The sequence below is a fragment of the Perissodus microlepis genome, chromosome 16 (genome assembly GCF_051167445.1).
Source record: "Perissodus microlepis isolate ML-2025 ecotype Zambia chromosome 16, ASM5116744v1, whole genome shotgun sequence".
NCBI lineage: Eukaryota > Metazoa > Chordata > Actinopteri > Cichliformes > Cichlidae > Perissodus > Perissodus microlepis.
The window spans coordinates 14,456,097-14,477,586 of record NC_140476.1 but is presented as its reverse complement, the minus strand read 5'-3'; the positions used below and the strand labels follow the sequence as shown (position 1 = coordinate 14,477,586).

Here is a 21,490-nt window from a genome sequence, read left to right as displayed (position 1 = left end):
ATTCACATTTAATTGAAGGAAAAGAATAATACCTTTCAAATTAAATGCACTCTGATAGCAAAACAAGGTTCGAATAAATAAATAACTGAAATAATTGAAGCTAGCAAATCATCAGCCTAGTCCATCACAGATCTGCATCAGTTTACATGTTGCACAGAAACTGACAAGATAATGCAGGAAAAGACACTTTGGATGTTTTGTAAAAGTTGTCATCACATGATTTCCCTGGCAGAGCGGCTCCAGCTTGATTGTCTACAATGCTTTCTCCATTGCCTGCAGCACATGCAGCACATGCCACATCACAGCTGAGCAGATGGTGCTGCAGAGTCAAGTGGTGTCTTCACAGTGATTTGCTAACATGTTTGTGAAACACATTGCTGGAAGGCTACTCATCAATGACCCCATCATTTTTCATGTATATACTACAGTGAGAAACCACAACAAACAAAATGTAGGCGACAGAGTATATATTTGTGAGGCAATACTGAGAGTGGGTCTGAAGTTTTGTAATATCTAAAGTGATCACAGGGTATCGATGAAAAGTAAATATAGATATATTTTAATGCAATTTTCCTTAGTGCAATAAAAGGAAACTAAACTTTAATGTTACAGTCTTCTTACACTGTTCTAATGCCTTTTTCTACTGTAAGGACATTCAAAATTTAACTATCATTTCAGATAAAGATGACTGCCAGTCAGAGCAGTAAATTTAGGGGGATTTTTGGAGTCTTTTACTCACTACCACAGACAGTATGGAAGATGGACATTGTGTTGTGGTCTGGAAAGTGACAGGAATTTATAGTTCTTTTTCTAACTTCGCTTAGTGTTTAACTATAGGAATTGCCTTGGCTTGACCAACTACGGAAGCTCCAGTGACACCACGTCTGTCCATGACTGACCTTGTCACGTTGTGCTCAGGGCTCCGCCTTCTTATTCTAACATGCTGAACCGGCTTGCGCTGCTACTAGCTTGGATTTGACGGCAGCTAGTGCTAGTTATGAACGGGCTAATGTGTTATGACAGGCCGGGTGTAGCTTAGTCTCACCCCTTTCTGTTAACCATGGCTATGGCTCTTACCTCCATCAAAGGGCCAGAATCAAAGGCTAAAGAGGTTGAATCCCGCCGATTCCCCGCATCATGCAGTGCCACCATCTCGGGCAGGGACCCTCATCTGATATTTATCATTTGTATGTGGAAAGGAGGTTGAGAGTAACAGTGAAGAACAGTCAGGACCACTGCCTGCGAGCTGCTACTGCAACGAGTGATATCCAGGAAGAGTCTCTGCTCATGCCCCCCCATCATTTGAGGGCCTCCTTGATCAAAACATGGGCGAGTCCGGTGCCGATGGCATGGAGTTGATGCTCCAACCTCCACAAACTAGAGGACATGGAGGACTTCACCTTCTACGCCCAGGAGTCAATAATCTCATCCTTCGTCCTCCAGGGGAGCAGTCCAAGGTTGTGGGCGTGTAATGGGCTGCACTCAGGTAAGAGAGCCTTACGGCTAAACCTGTCAGGCTTGAGTGATGCTGAAGTCATGGAAGCAGCCTATGACCCAACCAAAGGTCTCTTTGGCCTTTGTGCATTTTTATAGGTTGGATGTTGCACAGTCATCTCTGGGTCAGGCAGTGCTGGAATCTAATGCATCAGGGTCCAACCTTAGATCTTGAGCAGTCCTGGAGCTTAGTTGGATTGGGCTGCATCTCCCCGCAGTGAAAACACCAAGCGAGGTTACCAAAAAAAAAAACAACAACAACAACAACAAAAAAGGGGGTTACTTAACATAACCTCTGGCTCCTTGAAAACAGAGTGATTAGTTTCACCAACACTTCCCTTCTTGCTTGGGCACAAAGAAATCTGCTTACAATGAGTAACGAAGGGCTGGTCGGCCATGTTTGAATAAGGAGGCGGATCTCTGAGCATGGCTCGACAAGGTCTGTTATGGACAGACGTGGTGTCATTGGAGCTTCCGTAGTTGATCACAACAAGGTGATTCCCATAGTGAAACATCTCACTCTGTTTTTCCAAGAACCAAGGATTACGTTGGGCAACCCAATGTTGCGTTAAATCATCACTGTAGGTACACTGTAAGGTACATAAACATCATGTTAACACCAATTAATCAACGTAGTTTCCTCCTTCACATTTCCTGATACTACTTCTGACACTATTTTTCAAATTGTTTAAAAAAAGATTGACACAAAGAGCGAAACCCTTAATAGCAGCTAGTGTTTTTGTCACGGCTGGCGGGGTGAGCCGTGTGGTGTTGGAGAAAAGGAGGACCCAAAATGCGGCAGTGACTGATGTTTCGAGTGACGTTTATTTACAAGGTGGCAGTGGCAAAAACAGGCAGTGAGGCATGACAAAACAACTGAAGAAACCTAAACTGGGAGAACTAAATGACAAACCTGAGACCATACAAAAGGGGTGCGGGGCAGAGAGACGCAGAGACTGAGGATACCAAAAACGCAGAGATACACAGATGAACGCAGACGAGCCGACAACGAACACAGACCGACACCCACTATATATACACACACACGGTAATCGGGTAATCACACACAGGAGGGAAGAACAGCTGAACCCAATACACATGAGGACTGGAGAAGACAAGCTGAACACAATGACAACAGACACAGACTTTCAGAACAAAACAGGAAATCTAGAACCCGAACCGGACACAAGGGGGGAGGACACAGAATAACTAGAACAGAGGGACATAATCATAAAACACAAAACGCTGGGCCAACGACCCAGCACCATGACAGTTTTGGCAATAAAACTGCAGTGCAGCCATATCGCACACAAGCATAAATCCTGGCAACAGCACTGGGTACTTGCATAGGCCTGTACATAGAGTCATCCCAGAAGTATGAATTAAGCTTAAACTCAATGCAAAGGTCTCATAAACCTGCACTGTTTTTAACATCACCGGGGGGCGGTACCTGTGGTTGCAAAAAGACTTCTGGTCCTGTGCAAGTCTATATGAAAACTTTCGTGCTCCGTTTAGAGCCTCAGTCACTCATTTTGAGTCATACTGAATAAAAAAAAATAATCATTTCATTTCGTGAAGTATGTTCATACTAGGTTTCGAAAAGGAGGATTATCCATTATAATTATATCTCAATCACACAGCCAGGGCACCAATATGCAAAGCACTACAGCTCAAGACAGAATTACCTTGCTTAAATAAATGTCAGTTCATCCAACCACCACCAGATAACATTTTAAAACAATGATTGAGTTCTGATGCATGTCCATATTTTAATGTCTAACCATGGGACATTTTAAAAATTCACTGCCGTAAATGGGCAATTTTGGAACTTAAAGAGATCTAAACAACAAGGTGACTGTCACAAACTACAATATCCCCGTGAACAACTGAAGGGAATAGAGGGATTCTTTTGGATTGCACGATATTAGTAACCTAGCCATGTAGATTTAATTGAAAGAACAACTCACATCGTACAGACTAATAAAATGAAATTCCTAATTTCTTTTCTGTAATGATTCATGGAGAACATGTATTACTTTGAAGTATGTATGGTTTTACTCGAGGCCTTCTCAGGCTGCAGGTGTGTGTTCATCATATCACATAGCTATACTCTTGCAATGCTTTCAGATGGCCAGTACGTGACATAAAAAACAAGGCATGTCTCATCCCAGTGGTAACATAAGATGCTCCCCTTCTTGTGTCATGCAGTTTTTTTCCCATCATTTTGGGACTTTTGTTGGAAACAACAGGAAATCTCAAATTATCTCTGAACACCTGGGAATGACTTCTATCCAAAACTTAAAGGGCTTGGCATTGTTCGGGGTTACTGGTGCAAGCAACGGAAAGTGCACTTCAGGTGCCAAAAAAACTGTTCTTGCTGAGACGAGAATGAAACCTTTAACGGGTTGACTGCATTTGTAAGCTGGTAGCATAGATGTGACAGTTTCTCTAGTACAGCATGATCAATTTGCAGATATTAACCAGAAACTTTTGTGTTTGTTTTCTTTGAAGCTAAGGAATTCTAGGACATCTCTCTTCTCCTTGGCGCACATAATCTGACTAAGCTGTGTGCTAGGAAAAGAAGAAATCTTTAGAGCCGTGTGTAGTTCATTTAAGTTAAATCAGAGAGTGCGCCCTTGGCTTAAGACGTCAGGTATGCCCACTTTGATGTTGTCACTATATCAGGTTGCTCTGACAGAAAAAAAAGAAAGAAAAGATACAATATGGGCTTTGATATCATATAGCCAACATCTGCCTTTCAACTCCGTGCCCAAACACAAAATTGGGAACTATAAAATGCCATTTTAAATGTCATGTGCTGCCTTGAACTGTATTTATTTGTTTATTTCAAGTGTCAACAACTCCCCTTTTCAGAGGTAATTTGACTTTGTTGCAGTCTTCTAAATGCCTTGACATTTAGGAAGTGAATCTTTTTATGGAAACAGGTGAGGCAGACAAATCCTGCAGATAGTTTAGTTTTCAGTTGTACCCCGTGAGCATGCATAACCCTTGTGGTCACTAAAGTGACATTGGGGAGCGACCTTCACCTTTTGACTAAATACAGTCACCAGGAGCACTCACATACCACTTCGGGATGACATCTGATGCCACAAACAAGCAATTTTAGCTTAAAGAGGAGTAACCAAGAGGTACATAGCCAAAATTTATGTTTGTAACTTAAGTACCGTCATGTCTTTAAAATATGATTTTAAAAGTTTGAGAAATTACGTAAACAATTAAGTTACAAACTGAAAACATCAGACCATTACAGTTTCCACTTATAGGTAGGGTCTGCTGGTTCAATTTCAATACTCGTCCAGTACTGTAAACCTTTAAATAAGAGCTTAGACTACATAGCATGTTGAATTATTAAAAGCCGTACGGCAACTGGCTCAAAAGCCAGCGTCTTTCCAGCATTTGAATTTTTTTTACAACTACACAAAGGTTTGTTTTTTTGTTTTTTTTTTGGGGGGGGGGGAGGGGGGGGGGGTGCCTGCTTGTTATGTTAAGCACCTCACTGAGATGGACTTTCATATTACTCCTCCTTCCATGACTTGCGAAGTGATAGCTTTTGCCTGGGGTGATAATGTGAGTAGCACGCTGAAATATTCAACAAGGTATTATGTGCCTGGTTGAGGTAATTCTGCAGCCAGATAGGCTTAAAGAGATTGGATTGTTCAAGCAATGAGCTTGGAGAAAGATTCCAGTAGTAAGGCCGCATGTGGAGCGACAGTGAGAGGAAAAGCTCTGCCTCTCCGCTTAACTGTCCACATACACACTAATGTGGGGCCGCCTTTCCAGACTCAGCATGTCGGGCCAATGGAGGGCTGTTTTACTGGACCGAAGTCTATTGTGAACCTAATCTCTAGAAGCGCTGACAAGCTTTGTGTTCTGTATTATCTTTAGCTGTCTGGGATCCAACCAAAGCATGAAATCTGGCGCTCTTTCCATCTACATATCCAGTTAGATCAACAATCAGCTAGCAGCCGCGCATGTCAAGGCTTATCCACGCATGCCAAAACAAAACTGAATGAACCACATACATGAATTATAGCTCTCTAATTATTATTATTTTGTGCACAATATGAGTAAAAACTGACAGGACACCTTGAAATACTTTTCCATATCAACACTGTTATCTTCACATATTTTTGGAGAATAGGAATGCATATTTTTTTATATTGAGTTATAAAAAAAAAGGAAAAGCTACAACAACTCCACACTGGAAAATCCCTTTTTTCCTACATGTGGTTTGTTCTCAAAGAAGAAAGTAGGGAGTAGAGAGATCTACTGCCTCTGGATAAAACCACGTAGATGTGGGATAGAAAGTTGCTGGGTTAATTTGATGGGAAAAAAAATAAATTATGTGTCAAAGGATGCATAAAAGCCATTCTTTGGTTGATTGCCACTGCCACAATGAACTATTATTATCATCCCACACTGGCACAGTAGCTGAGGAAACTTCACAAGCGAAGAGAAAAAAAAAATCAAAATTTGAACATCAATCACACTTTTGAAGACTCTACATCTAGTGAAAGTGTTTTAAACGTAACGTAAACACTAACAGTCAATCATAACTTTGACTTTGTAAACTAAAAATCATAAAATGTTATGAATACATCAATATTATACTAAATGTTAGTAAGGGAGTAAATACGACAAAAAATGCACACCGCTATTCAGTAAAAACTTTTCCTAAAGAGTGCTTGACTGAATTATACATAACGGATGCTGACCTTCTCTTGACTGGCTATGTGAAGACGTTCATACTTCAGCACAGACATGCAGACATAAGGAAAAATAACCATTTTGGTTCCACATGGGCTACAAGGCAGCGAATGGAAACATTTTCCCCGTCTTAAAATGGAGTGTGATTGTGTGTGTGTGGGGCTGCTTTTTGGTCGTAGTAGAAAAAAAGCAAATCTGACATGCAACATAGGGGTTAAGGATTACGCCTTGATGTTGGGCCAGAAATAAGGGGTGAAAAAAAATACAAGGAGTAGAGGCTCGCCAAAGGGCACTAAACTATTCAGCTGTTGTCAGGATCCATTAAAAAAAGTCACCATGAAGACTGGCTCAAACAATGACACCAACACACAAACGATCCACAGCGAGCCTGGCTGTGCTTCGTCTACTTCAGAGTCTGGTTTTTCCTAATGAAAAACAACCACGGAACAGATAGTTATGAAAATGCATTATAAATCTGCACTGCAAATAGTGATAAACAGTGGGAAGCATGACAAATGAAAATGACACCTAACTGGCTGTAGGTTGGACCGGAGCAAAGAAAAAAACCCTGCAACAAATAAACAAACAGAAGGAGACTAACTCTACAAACCAAAATCGTAGTGTTGTTTCAAATCTACAGTAAACCTCCTTAAATGGTTGTCAGCTGTGTGACTAGTGCAGTAATGTGAACCACGAGGGGAGTAACCTAGAGAGCCCTCCTTTATGTGTGTGCGTTTGTCTTTGAGAGTGAATGTGTGTGTTATTAGTTGCCATATGCATTTCCACTGTTGAAATAAACTTGCACTATTGTCACATTGGTGATGCATGCAGATAACCTTTCTAAGCAGTGTGGCAAAAAACAAGAGACTTGAAGCATGGCTCCTAGCATCTTTGTATGAGACTTGACCTTTAGTGGATAGCCATCGTAACAAAATGAATGACTGCTTCTGCGGTCTTTTATCTTTCCCTGCGTTGGTTTTACCAAGACTTAAACAGACACAAGGGAACTACAATAACAACAACAAAAAAAAAACAAAACAAAAAAAACTATTCCCCTTGGAATAATTTTCAATGAACTTGGATTTTAGGGGCATTTAGTTCAAGTTATTAAGTATGCCAAGGACTGAGCGAAGGCCTTTATGTTGCTTGAGATAATCTTTACTCTTGGGAATTTCAACACAAATGTGAATGAAATGCACATGGTTGTAGGTTCCCTTTTCCCCCTTAACTGCTTATCCAATTCAGGGTCATAGGGAGGCTGGAGCCTATCCCAGCTGTCATAGTGCTAAAGGCAAGATACACGCAACATGGTGACTTTTAAAGAAGAGCCAGTAAGAACCCAATGACAATGGACAAGGAATCAGCAAAGATATGTGATAGTTTATCAATACAAGAACACCAAATATCAGTATTTTACAAAATAAATTATAGTACTCTGGGAATACGATGAACAAGAGCACTCATCTCACGCACCACTAATGTTAATGTTAGCCGAGCAAACTTAGCTCAACTGTAAATCCAATACTGGACACACTCTGCTTTGGTGATTTATCATATTTAATTGTTGTATCAGAAACAGACTGCATTTATTTGAGAACTAGGCTCCATTCAATCACAGATGGCAACATTTATGGCAGATAAAGTGACAGTATTGTTTATGCTTGACAGTTTCATTTTGCACCATAATAACTTAAGTGAGATAACTTTATCTTACTGGATAAAACAGATGGTGACAAAGCTTAATTTTAAGGACATAATTTGCAGTTGGAAAAAATGACCTTGTATCATGAGTGAAGTATTGTGATAATATCATATCATGGGGAGCCAGGTGAGTCCCACCTCTACTAATTCAGCACATTATTGCAGGGAGTTTCCTTGCAGGATCCATTGCATTGTAAAAAAAAAAAAAAAAAAAAAGTAACATAAAGACTTGTTTACCAAAAAAGTTGGGTTACTATGTAAAATGTCTTTGTATCAACCTTTGATATGTTGTTGCTGGGCTATTTTCATTCAAAGAAAGTGAAGATTTGGGTAATAATAAATATTTGCATTCTATTTTTTCTATACTTTTACACAGCCAACCTAATTTTTTGCTAGGGTGGTTCCTACTTCTGCACTAATAAAAATAACATTAAAGTTCCCCAGCAAAACGAACAGTCAGCAAAGACGAAGACAATTAAAAAGAAAAAGGTCATTGCCCTGGAAGAAGCTAAATGCTGTGAAATAAGTAACGTATTCACACAAGAGGCCAATATCATACTCACTTGTCAACACACATACACACCACAACGGACACAACATACGGGTATTTGTTGTTACAATATTTAATGGTCCACTCGCAGTGAACGAGCAGTTGGTGACCTTGCTGCAGAATTGCATTGTGAAGTTGTTGCTTTGGTTTGCTTGTGGTGAAGTTTCTGGAGCAATAGCGCAGGTGTCCACCATCAAATTACATTCATTCATGGCTTCGGCACAAATCGAATTCTGTTATTAAAATCTAAGATGGTTCATGGTGCAGCTGATATCAAAGTGAGGGAAAAGTCGATTACTGTGGGAAGGAATCTAACAGTTTAGATGAACAAAGGAATTATCTAAGGTAACTGTCAATTTTAGTGCATTTAGCTTGACTTGTGAGTGACTGGCTATTAGTAAAGATAATCATGTCAACATTTAGCTAACCCTACATTTTGCTTCTGAATTGATGTCCCCAGGCAAAACATTCAGGTTGCCTGCCATGTGAGAAAACTGCTCTGGTAAGTTTTAAGTCTACATAGCCATAGCCAGTGATGGTGCTAGTGAATTGCAACTACTCCTGCAAGTCATCTGTGGGGGTACTTGTCCATCCATTTTAACCACTTGTGCAATTCAGAGTTTGGGGGGAGAGCTGGAGCCGATGCCAGCTGTCATAGGTTGAGAAGTGGGGTAGACCACGTACAGGTCACCAGTCCATCACAGGGCTAACACAGAGAGACAGACAATTTAGAAACTCCCATTAACCTAATGTCCATGTTTTGGACTGTGGACGCAGGTACTTTCAAAAGCAAGCTATGACAATTAAGAACAATTAAAAATAGAATATATATATATATATATATATATATATATATTATAAAAGTAAATGTGTTTTTCTTTTTTTCCCTTTACTATTCATCTGCTTCACAGACTCTCTAAAATCCTCATCATTTCTTAGTGCAGCCACTCATTGCTGTTTCACATTAGAATCACTCATTTCTCTTTTTACTAACGTGCGGCACATCCCAGCTTGAGTATTTTGACCTTGGCAAAGTTGGCACAAAAGCTTCATTTTAAAGATTCTGGGAATCCAGAGTTTCCCGCCTTCAACTCTAAAACCCTTTGTCTGCTTACATTTACACCTACACGGTTTCACCCCCACCTCTGTGGGTCTGCACTCACTGGTTTCCCTCTCCTTTTTTCATTTTGTGTACAAAGACAGACAGACAGACAGACAGACAAGCAAACACACGTAGCTTCTATATTCTCATGCACTTCTTAAGTGTTTATACTTGATGCTTGTGTCTGTTATGCTTGTATAGTATTGGCTACAGATTTCCTTTTTAATAACAAAGTAATCACTTCATGATGTGATTTCTTTGGAAATAGAAACATAGAGCTTATATATTTGATTCTGCCAAATTTTAATTTTTTATTTTGTTATCTTAATTATAAATTATATCCCGAGTCATTTGTTTGACTGACATTGTGATTTTATGAGACTGTTGTGAATATGGTGGTTTTCCCCTATGAATTAATGCTACTGATAAAGAAGCATTAAAAACTAATACAAAGAGTTGTTTTTGACAAGAACACTTTAAAGTGTTTTTGTAACACCTAAAGATACACTTTGCAGTAGAGGCACATTTGTAACAGTACCTGAGTATTCCTTCTACCACTGCCCATATGATACCCTAAAGAGCAAGCACTCAGTTTGTAACCAGTAAAAAGCCTTCAAAGACAGCAGTTTGGTGAGGTTCGCATGAACAAGGTGGCCTGGAAATGAATCAAATCCCCGGTCTGAATTACTGTTTCAGACTACCCCTGCCACAAAGATAGGTTGTTCTTGCACGGTGCAAAACGATGACAACGTAGAGTCACGGTTACCGTTAAAAAAAGAAACGACCCTCGTTAAAATGCAAAACAGAAGTCATTAAATATGGCGTAGTTTGAACGTAGCTAGTTCAACCTGAGGGTAAAAGGTAAGCCAATCTAATAGGAGCAGAGTTTGGATCTCCGCCCCTGGGCGACCTCGCATTCCAAAGATTCCCACACTCTAAGCTCACCTGCCTTTTCCTGCACTACAACACGTTTTCAAGGGCATTGCCACACTAAAGTGAGTTTTTCTATAAGAGGAAAACTAACCCCGGAGCAGTTTCCGTGCATTTACATTAGCCGGTAAGTTTTCACCCCAACGGTTAGGCATGGCATCAAAAACAGCGCGTGAAGGTCCCTCAAAGGTGTGCGTTGTTTGCGATGATTTGGTCACAAGAAACAGATTAGGGTAGTATTAGATTCTTCCCCGCTGAGAGGAAGCCAAAAGAAGCTTGTCTTATGCCGCATGCACAGACTGAAAAAAAAAGCAACCACTCTCTTTTCACTTTCCGACTTCAAGAAAGCAGCCCATACCCTCCTGCCTGCTCTGCGCACAGATGCTTTCATTTCTCCCTGCGTTTTCGCTCCAATTATTTAGCAGTTTGCAAAGAAAAGAGAAACATTTCCATACCTTGGGAGGATTGTAGTTGCGCTGGCTGAGCTGCGGCTTGGATCTACATTGGAACGTGTAACTTCATCTGTAAAGTCCTGCCTTTTAGTCCCATGCATGTGGAAGAATGAAACTCGCGTCCACACTCGAGTAAAGAAGACGACCCCTCGGCTGCTCCTCGCCTCCAACAGCAGTCCCAGGCAATGCGAGCGTGCATGACGTCAGCGGGAATGTGGGAAACCGATGTGCACTCCTGATTGGTTGCAAAGCGAATACGGGGGCGTTCCCGAAGAGGTACGCGTTGTTAAATTAACCAATGACTGAGAAGATGATAGTTACCTTGGTTACCTGTTTTGTCAACCCATACACTATAGAAGGGAGAGAACAAGGTAAGCTAGGTGGCTCGTCGGGTATAAATACGTAGTTTACAACGCAAATAATCGCTAATTGTTGTGTGTAACTTTATTGTAGGTATAGTTTGAGCTTGGTCTTGTAGGAAACTTTTGGTTCACTTGTTTTTTTTATTTGTTTTTTTTTGTAAGGTTGAGCATAAGTTCTACCTAAGTACTGTCGCTAAACTATAGCAGTAGCAGCTATGACAACGATAAAGTTAAGCGTTTTTTAGTTTAATTAAGTAATATAATAATTGGTAAAAGTCGGTAAAGTAAATTAACAGAGCTTGGCTTGGAAAATATTTAGGCTAGTTGTATGTCCATAGTTTTAACAGCGAAAAAAAAAGACAACCTAATGATTTTTTTAAAATATTTCTTTTGTACATTTACCCCATGTGCCACCTTTTCGTCACTGGTGTTATCTTACTCATTATGCAAATTTGGGGGGCTTCTATTAATTATTATTTAGAATAATGCAATGATAATGCAAAAATCATAAGATAATATTTTATTATTTCAAAGCGTTTGTTCAAAGCGTCAATGTATGATATTTGCAAAGCCATTTATTAGCAATAAAATCAAATGAAAGCATATAAAGAACACTTAAAACGAGTGACAATGCCATTCTTTATATCTTAACCTGTACCTGTACCAAATTTCAGTGGATGTAAAATTATTATCTCGGGGGTCTAATGTTACCCATAAGGAAGGTAACAGCAGTGACGGTTTTCATGGAAAATGCTTTTTACAAAATAGATGCTGCAAGCATCAAACCACATGATGTCAGTCATCTTATACTCACCAAATTATGTCATTTAATCTATTTATATTCTGTTGTTTTGTTTTTGTTTTTCTTTAACAATTTCCTAACTGTGTCGTAGTGACTTCAACTAAAAGCTTCTTATGAAATTACAAGATAAAACAGAAAAAAATCTATTAAATGAAAAGAGACACTGGTCTCATCATGACCATTTCTTTATAGTGCTTCAGGAAATCTGTGATAGTAAGTCAAGTGATGTCATTATTGGAATGTTTTGTTTCAAAATAATAAACTTTTCTCATAACACCAGAGACACAGTTTTAAGGGACCATGACTTTCTTTATATATCTTACAATATTTATTTCACATTTTGCTTCATTTTGTCACAGTCATCATATTTTTAACATATCTGATTGATTTGATGCATTTTAAATATAACAAAAAAAAAAACAGCCTTTACCCACCATACTCCACTGTGAGGACAAACGCTGTGGTGGTGCCTGTACTTCTATATAATTTAATTAAAAAAACAGATATTGTGAATTTAATGGATGAGGAAGGAAAAAATATTCAAATTTAACATAGAAATAAATTGTAAATAAAGTGGTTTTTAAGTGTAGTAAAAGCCAGGGACAGAAAAATTGACATTTCTAGAATGACCTATGTCTTGAATCCTAACCTTGGCTTGCCATTTGGTGTTGAAATGGAAAAAAATAATAATTTTGCTGTCCTTAAAATTGGTATTTAAGTCTATATGTAATGGAGACATGGGCAAAAAATAGAAAAGGATTCAGAACAGCGCATCTGTTTTCCCTCCAATCATAGAAAAATTAATTCCTGCATAGTTCATCCCATCTCTTCACACACCATGCATTTGAAAGGAGATGAATCCTGTGCGGAAATCTTTCCAAGCTTAATCCAAAACAAAGGCGAAAAAGAAAAAAAAAAACATTCCAGCAGTATATCACACACACACTGGCTGCAGTACACTAAAACTTGTTGATGTTAACTAGCATTTTAAACAATGTCACACCAAACTTTTTTTTGTAGGCGACAAAGCTGTGCATGTGTTTGCAGCGCAATAATTAATGTATTTATTTTGAAGGTACTCTGGTGCATGAAGATAAAGCTCCACAGTGATGAGTGGAAAGGATCTACAAACATTCATAACGAGCATTAAAACGGAAGATGTTGGTAAGTGAGTGAAAAATGGCTGGAATATTCCGGCTTCTGACATAGTGGTCTACTGAACTGTTGAACCGGTTTGACCTGAAGCCCTCATGTCGAATTCTCCAGGTGCCTTTCAAGTCTGTTGTTTTTGTCACAGGCACAGCTTGTGTTTATCCACCTGCTTCCTTGAGTCAAGCCGAAGCACTGAAAAAAAACGTCTGACACAGTTTGTCTCTGCTATCCCCATCCTCCTGTGCAATCATTTCTTTATTACGCATACAATCTATTAGAGCTTAACTGGTGCTGCTCCTCTGTCTAACCTTTTTTTTGCTGAAGTCAGCATAAAGTCTTTACTTCAGACATTAAAAGTGATGAGATTTTCAAGAATTCCAGTGATCCTAATTCATCCATATCATCTGTTTTCATCCATGCAGAAAAACTGACAGTGCGAATGAAAAATGGTCTTGGCAGCTCAAAGTACAAGCCGGCAGAATATAAAAGACTGCTAGCGATTGTTGATGCCAGACGCCAGGAGACTGATCTAATTGGACAAAAGGTAACCTTTTGTTAGCACTATCATCCTTGTGCTAATAAAAAAAGCTGTGTTTTCCTAAAATAAAGTCCTGTTGCATTTAATAACACGTTGATTCAGCAGCAAATAAAGGAGTATGTGGAATAAAACCACTCATTATACATCAAAGGAAGTGTTAACTAAACAGCATGTCCTCAGTAGTTGTAAAAACTGCAATATCTGTGTGCGTGCGTGTGTGTGTGTTTACCTTTTTCCACCCTTTCATATATGCCACACACTGTAAAAGGATTTCATTTAGCATAAAATAGACATTGCATAATTCTTGTAGTTTGTCCAACAACATGAAAGAGAGCAGTAATATCACTGCCATACAGAATGGCATTTCTGTGAATATTCATTTGGCTTCCTGTGGTTTTTCCCACCACACTGTTTGAAGTTCATAGTCACATGATTATGAGCTGATCAAAAAGTTAATGCTAGGGGCACTGGAGATTAGGCTGTTAGACCTGTGTTGTTTTAATTAGTGAATTGTGTCAGAAGCCTTCTAGCATCATCATGGTAGCCCATGGCTTCTTCAACCCTGCGCTCTGGATAACCTAGATAAGAGAGGCTATGTTCATATTGGCCCTCCTGAAAAAGCAGGCTTTTTGAACATCTCATATTGGTGATGTGATAGGGGTAAATAAATTACCATGAGTAGCCTCAAGCATAGGATCATTTTTGCTTTCTATAAATGGACTGGCAGCATTAGTAGACAGTAAACACTGGGTAGCTCTATACTACACTCTGTGCACTGTGTTACCCAATATACAGATATGTGTGTATGTAAACACTGAAAAAAGGAGTGGGAAACATATTTTTTTCAATACTGTTTTGATTACAGGTAGACATCCAACAAATGGGCATAATATTGCTACATTTTCCCTACTGATTCACCTATATTAATGTTTACGTGTTTTTGCTGAAACACATTATATTATAAGAAAATGCATAACTGACAGATTCCATGTCTCCAATATTGCGGGAGAATCCCCTGTGTGTGATTGCAAAGTTATTGATCCTTTACTCATGTATGACATTTCAGAGATGATTTGTATTTCAAAATGTATTAAAAGGAGCAATAAAGAATGAAAAATGCATAAGGAAAGGGTATATCAGAGGGACTGCTCAGGATGGAGCTGATTTGGAGACAAAGTAAAAGAGGCAAGGTTGAGATGGTTTGGCCATGGGTAGAAGAGTGATAGTGCATGTATTAGGAAAAAGTTTAAGATTAACTGCTAAGCCAAAGGAGAAGAGGAAGACTAAAACGAAGGTTAATGGATGTAGTGAGAAAGGACACGCAGATAATTGGTGTGATGCACAGGATAGGGTGGCAACACCTGAAGGGAGAAGTTGAAAAAAGAATGAGACATGGCTTATAACAATACCTGTGGTTTAAGTTTAAAACCTTCAAACTGAAAAAGATGACTTTTTACTCATTGCGTATGAAAGGAAATTAAATGTCCTCATACAACTATTTTTACATTGTTCATGTGGATGTCTATGAGCTGAATATACAAACCCTATTATAGAGAATTTAAGACACTGTGTAAAATATAAATAAAAACAGAATGGGATGATTTATAAATCACATAAAACTATATTTTTTAATAACAGAAGATAGAAAATATGACATTTTAGTATTTCATGAAAAATATTAGGTTACTTGGCAACAGGTCAGTAACAGGTCAGAGAGGATAAAAAGAGATCTTAGAGAGTCAAAGTTTCTCAGAAGTAAAGATGGGTTGAAGTTCACCAATCTGGGAAAAAAAATTGTGTCTACTAATTGTGGAAGAATTCCATAAAATGTAAACAGCTTGTCATCTACAGTACATAGTATCACCAAAAGATTCAGAGAACAAATCTCTGTACACAAGTGACTAGGTTGAAGATTAATGGTAATGGCCTGTATTTGTATAGCGCTTTACTAGTCCCTAAGGACCCCAAAGCGCTTTACACATCCAGTCACCCACCCATTCACGCACACATTCACGCACACATTCACGCACACATTCACACACTGGTGATGGAAAGCTACATTGTAGCCACAGCCACCCTGGGGCGCACTGACAGAGGCGAGGCTGCCGGACACTGGCGCCACCGGGCCCTCTGACCACCACCAGTAGGCAACGGGTGAAGTGTCTCACCCAAGGGCACAACGACCGAGACTGTCCAAGCCAGGGCTCCAACCGGCAACCTTCCGATTACAAGGTGAACTCCCAACTCTTGAGCCGCGATCGCCCCTATACTGGATGCCTGTGACGTGCATCGCTGCATTAAAAACAGGCATGATTCTACCATGGAAGTCTCTGCATGGGCAAAGGAATACTTCCAGAAATCACTGCCTGTGAATGCAGTTCAGCATGTCATCCACAAAGGCACGTTAAAACTCTGTGATGCAAAGAAGAAGCCATGTGTAACATGATTCAGACAGGGCACCGTCTTCTCTGACCTAAAGCTTATTTGAAATGGACTGAATTAAGTGTTAAACTGCTCTGTGGTCAGACAAATCTAAATATGAAATGCTTTTCCGAAAACATCCTTCATCCTCTGGACTAAAGAGAGGGATCATCCAGCTTGTTATCAGCTCTCAGCTCCTGATGATATGGGGTACATCAATCCAGCATCTATTACAAGAGCATTACTACATAGCAGAAGAGTCAGGGTGCTGAACAGGCCTGTCTGCAGTCCAGAACTTTCTCCAATTAAAATCATTTGGCACATCATTAAATGAAAAATATGACAAAGCAGATATAGAACAGTTGAGCAGCAAGAATCCTACGTCAGACAAGAATGGAACAACATTCCTCTCCCAGAAGTCCAGCAGCTGGTCTCCTCAGATGTTTACAGACTGTTGTTACACAAAGAGGAGGTCACTAAACATGGCTCTGGCCCAACTTTTTTAGAAATGTGTTGCTGCTTTCAAATTGAAAATGGCCTCATTTTTTTCTTGAAGTAGTGCAACTTTTCATTGCACATGAAGAACTACTACATGTTTATTTCACAGAAAGTAGAGAAAGAATGAACCAGAGTTGGAAGAAAATCGTCTTTTATGTTATTAGTAACATAAATCCTTTTTCTTTTATGACAAGTCAAGGAGCCTATTGTGGAAAGATCTATGGAAACGTGAGAAATGTATGAAGGGTGAGCCATGGATTTACACAGAATATTCTAGTCAAGTACAGAGTTGATTTTCCGATGGTATTATGGTCTTCTGAATTGCAAATAAGCATTTTCAATTTTTTTATCCAGGTATTTCGTATGGGTCTTGCAAGGTGGCATGTAATCCAGGCAGACCTTTGAATATTTTATACATTTTTTACATTTTCTGTCTGGAAGCCAGGAAGTGTTATGTCAGCGATCTTTAAAATGCCATACATTTTGTTTAACAGAGGCATGAAAATAAGATTGGTATGGGTTAAGAATTAAATGGAAGGAAATGTTGTTAAATGCATGAAAATGTACAATGTGGTGTGAGAAAAACTTTAAATATGAGAATTAAAGACCTCAATTTTCCTCTGGTTAGGTTTAAGCAAACAATAATGTTCACTAAAATGTTTTAAGTGCCTTTACCTAAAAACTGATTGGGAAGCTAACCAATTTAATGGCTATTATAATGCTAATAAGAGTAGATATTAATGGATTAGTTTTATTTGGCAGAGTGAGACTACAAATAAGGTGATGTAAGTTTTGCTCCAGGCACAGTTTTTGCAGTCCAAATGAGTTATTAGACAGCCAGTGCAAATTAAAATTACCTATAATATACTGCCTGGAAGAGGCATGGAATATCAGCAGTTTGGCCTTTTTTATTTCAGTGCTGCACTAAAATCCAACTGCGTACTGTAGATTGATTGACTTACTATAAAATGAGCATTAGCAAAACATATCCAAAAACAGCAATCGCCTCTGAACACATAGACAGTCACAGCATTTGAATGTATACCCAAATCATTTTATTCACTGCTCATCTGGAAATTACTTGCAACCATGTTTTGGTTTTGTGAGATTATATTCTGTAGAGTCATCTGAGCCACTGACCTGTGTGAAAAAACACTGATAAGACAATGCGTTGCTACGCTAAAGGTGCTCTAACGGAGTGCTTTAAAGAGGGTTGATGGGGGGGGAACCCACAAGCGATGATAGATTAAGACTGCTACCTCCCCCGTTTCTCCTAATAACATGCCTATTGTGTATCATTTGTGTTTCATCAAATTTTTTCCAGTTTATTTTGGTTTTTTTGCATTAATAGTGACACTGTTCCAGCTGAATTATGAGTCACTCAAAGATTTAATAATGCTAATAAAAACTGAAGCATGCCTTTAAAAGGATTAAATGCTTTCAACCATAAGAATACTGCGTATTTCACATTCTTTGCAACATTATGATGTATGTATAAACTATATGCACAATATGTTTTGTGCTTCATTCAAAATGGTCTAGACATTTGATGCGTTAAAGCACTGCGCATAGAGATCTCTCCGGATGAAGTTAATTGTAGGCGGAAATAAATGTTCCTAGTTAAAGTGCATTTAAAAGCAAGCACTCCAGCCTGTTGTGCATGTTGTGCTTCCAGGAAAACTGTTTATTCCTGCTTTGCATTTAACTGCCTTGTGAACCATCTTATAGGTTCACAAGACTCGCTGTGCAGCCAAGGCAACCAAGGAGAGCTCCATATTACGGCAGCACAGACAGGTGTGGAGCACAGAGTGCCTCAGGCTGCAAAAGGCTGAGTAAGAGCCCCCTATTACTCCCTGTCATTATCTGCTGCAGTTTTCTGAATCTGCTATTACACCATGCAACCATTCCACTTAAGCCCCATTATGCCTAGCCAGGAACATGCATGAAAATTAAATGAATAAACTGGACACACAAAAAAGACGAAACAAAAAATGTATCAGAGAAAAAATGAAGATAGGATATTTAAGCTGATTTTCTGACTCCATGACATTGAATTAACAGAGAGAAGTGGGTGGTTATAGCCATGCAGAGACAGAGGGGTATACTAAATGGAGGAAAAGTGTTCCTCTGTGGGTTGAGGCAGAAGTGTGGGACTGGGGGCCCCAGCAGTGTCATGTCTTGTGAAGTGAGAAGGGCAGCACTAGCTCTGGGGTGCAGCTTGTTTGGCTGCATAATGACTATGTCTGAGCCACCCAAGGTTAATGATGTACACAAGCGTTATCCTCAGTAATGAGCCTAGTCATAAGGATGTGCCACTGCTTGCATCTCTCTCCACACATATCTAGTTAAAGTACCTTGGGATTCAAACAGGCAAACGGGAAAGTATATCTCTATGGTTACTTGTTCCTTTTTGCAACCATCTCAACCATGTTAGCAAGAAACAAATAATTATTGTAGCTCTCTCTGTGGGTCATTAAAGTATAAAGCTGCTCACAGCAACAAGACATCCTACCCCTAACTTTTGTCAAACTTTTGGAGAAAGTCCACCAGCGAAGTCTGTAATACTGTGTGTGTGTGAGATAGATGGAAAAAAGTTGTCACCTTCTTATGGCCATCTCTAAATGTGGAATTGTTGTAAGCCAAATGCAAAGAACATGCTTTTTTATTTTACTCATTTAAGGGTAAAATTTATACTTTTTACACCGTTATGTATAATTAGCAGCTACCTTTCAGGTCATGGCTGCTTATACAAATTCAGATCAATAAGTTGTCATATAGTTTTATAGATTCAGCTACAGAGCACTCCATAACATTAGGAAGCTGAAATTAACTCCATGTTTATTAGGTACTGCATTACAGTGATGCTTGCATCAATAGATAAATAAATAAAGTCTCTTATTCTGAAATAGGCCATTTTGCATAATTATATCATTTATGCTTAGGTTTAAAATGAGTTCATTATTTGTCATTTAAATTAATGGATATGTTTGCATTTAATAGAATGCATTTGTTCTCTCCAACAGAGAGAAAGCTGAAAATGACATCCATTATTTTATAAAGCAGATCAGGCCAAACAATATAACAGACAGTGCCATCTTCTCTCTTCAAGAATATGGTAAACAACTACATTTTTTATGTGCATTTGTGTCACCATCACCTTGCTGTTTAAGCAGTGCACTGCTAATGTGTATACCTGTGTGTTTTCGGGTTTTAGAACTGTTTCTTGAGAGGGAAATTGAGGCATTCAGGATAAACACTGTGCAGCCTGTTTATCAGCTCAGGGATGACCTGGTCTTCAGACTGGGTGAAATACAACATCAGCAGCTCTCTGCACATCCATCAAACTGGGAACAAGTGATACAACAGGTATTGTGAGATATGGAATAAGGGCTTAGTGATTTTGATAAAGACCAGCCATATATATATATATACATGTATAAAAGAGTGTTTTGCAACATATGTCCTTGATTGGGGGAAAAAAGAAAAAAGTGGCAGTATTTTTTCTTGTCTATGCACTTCAAGTCTTCAAAAGCAAATCTAATCGGTGGAAACTCTCTGCAGGTACCAGACAAAAATAGCCCATCCAGCTCCTCCACAGAAGTTTAAAATCTCTTACTTTCACACAGTGATCTTACCTTGTGCCCAGCAGTATATGCTGTCCATGAAGCTGTTGTTTGTTAGATATCTGTGGACCCTAAAGACATAAATTCTGTCTGTGACTCTGAGAGGCTTTTTGCTGGCTCTAGAGATGAATCGTGAGATTAAGGAGTTAGCCGGGTCTCAGAAACACCTTACTGGGAATGAAGCGTATGCCACCCATTTTGTCGGACCTGTGTAATTCATGCTCCCCCCCATGGCCTCCTATTCTCTTATTGGCCCATAGCCCTTACCCACCTGATTGCTGATAAAAACACATTTTGTCTTCCTTTCCCAATCTCTTATTCCACCACTTTTCTTTTCTCTGCCTCACAATAAAAAAGAGAAGCTGAATGCTGTATAATTATGCTTTCATCCTGGAGTGAAAGTGAGGAGTTTAAAAAAAAAAAAACACTAAAATTGGCACAGAATTGGGTGGTACAAAAAGAAATAGAAAGGCACACAGTAGGCAACACTATGCTTGTGTACAACTTTTAAAAATGTTAATACTGCTTTTAGCATTTCTAGATGTGGTTTGAATAATAATAAAATAGGAATAATAATTTGAAAATGAATATTAATAGGTTAAAGCTTAAACTATTTTCTCTTAACTTAAAAGAGATAACATAATGTTTTTGAACAAACTCAATTACAATTGTAATTGGCTTTCAGTAAATAAACTTTATAATTGTCCACATATGCATTCATGCATCTATAAAACCATTTTACTACTGCTGTTTATGTGGGTGACGGGTGTAGTTATATTGTAAGACACATTCATTTTCATTCATTCCTTATCTTCATCCCTTACAAAAGCATAAGAGCCATCAGACAGTTAATCGGTTTTATTCATTGTATCTGTGTTTTTGTGCTGTTCTGGAACACTAAGATCTCTTCCTTTTTTGAATGTTTCTACTAATACTGCTACCTTGATATCAATAATGTACTGTATATTTTTACATTTTTGGGAGGGCTTTGCATTTTCAACATGCAATAGCCCCTCTGAATTCATGGCACATTTGAGCATTCCTGAGCAAGTCCTCAAGTCATTTCCTGCATACCAAAAATGATGGTGTTGGCTGATAAATGTTTAAAAAATATTTACAGTTATCTGTTTGTTTGTT

The 21,490-nt window shown here is 38.8% G+C and overlaps 2 protein-coding genes across 11 annotated transcripts in view; one reads left to right on the top strand and one right to left on the bottom strand.

Moving 5' to 3' along the window:
- The window catches only part of pkp4 (plakophilin 4), a 90,907-nt gene extending 79,754 nt beyond the window's left edge, over window positions 1-11,153 (bottom strand). For 5 of the 8 annotated variants that reach the window (XM_084908134.1, XM_084908139.1, XM_084908137.1 and 2 more), the window contains exon 1: window positions 10,961-11,153. The gene's annotated coding sequence lies outside the window, so the exon portion shown is untranslated. The remainder of the gene's footprint in view (window positions 1-10,960) is intronic. The other 3 variants (XM_084908136.1, XM_084908138.1, XM_084908140.1) reach the window with 1 other exon arrangement.
- A 108-nt stretch (window positions 11,154-11,261) lies between these two features.
- LOC146370557 (coiled-coil domain-containing protein 148-like) overlaps window positions 11,262-21,490 on the top strand; it is a 32,942-nt gene continuing 22,713 nt past the window's right edge. Inside the window, exons 1-6 of one of the 3 annotated variants that reach the window (XM_084908143.1) lie at window positions 11,262-11,328; window positions 13,197-13,285; window positions 13,696-13,817; window positions 18,459-18,562; window positions 19,754-19,845; window positions 19,945-20,096. In XM_084908143.1, coding sequence (XP_084764269.1) covers window positions 13,231-13,285; window positions 13,696-13,817; window positions 18,459-18,562; window positions 19,754-19,845; window positions 19,945-20,096 — 525 coding nt within the window. In that variant the 5' untranslated portion in view covers window positions 11,262-11,328; window positions 13,197-13,230. Of the gene's footprint in view, window positions 11,329-13,196; window positions 13,478-13,695; window positions 13,818-18,458; window positions 18,563-19,753; window positions 19,846-19,944; window positions 20,097-21,490 lie in introns of those variants that run through there. The other 2 variants (XM_084908145.1, XM_084908144.1) reach the window with 2 other exon arrangements.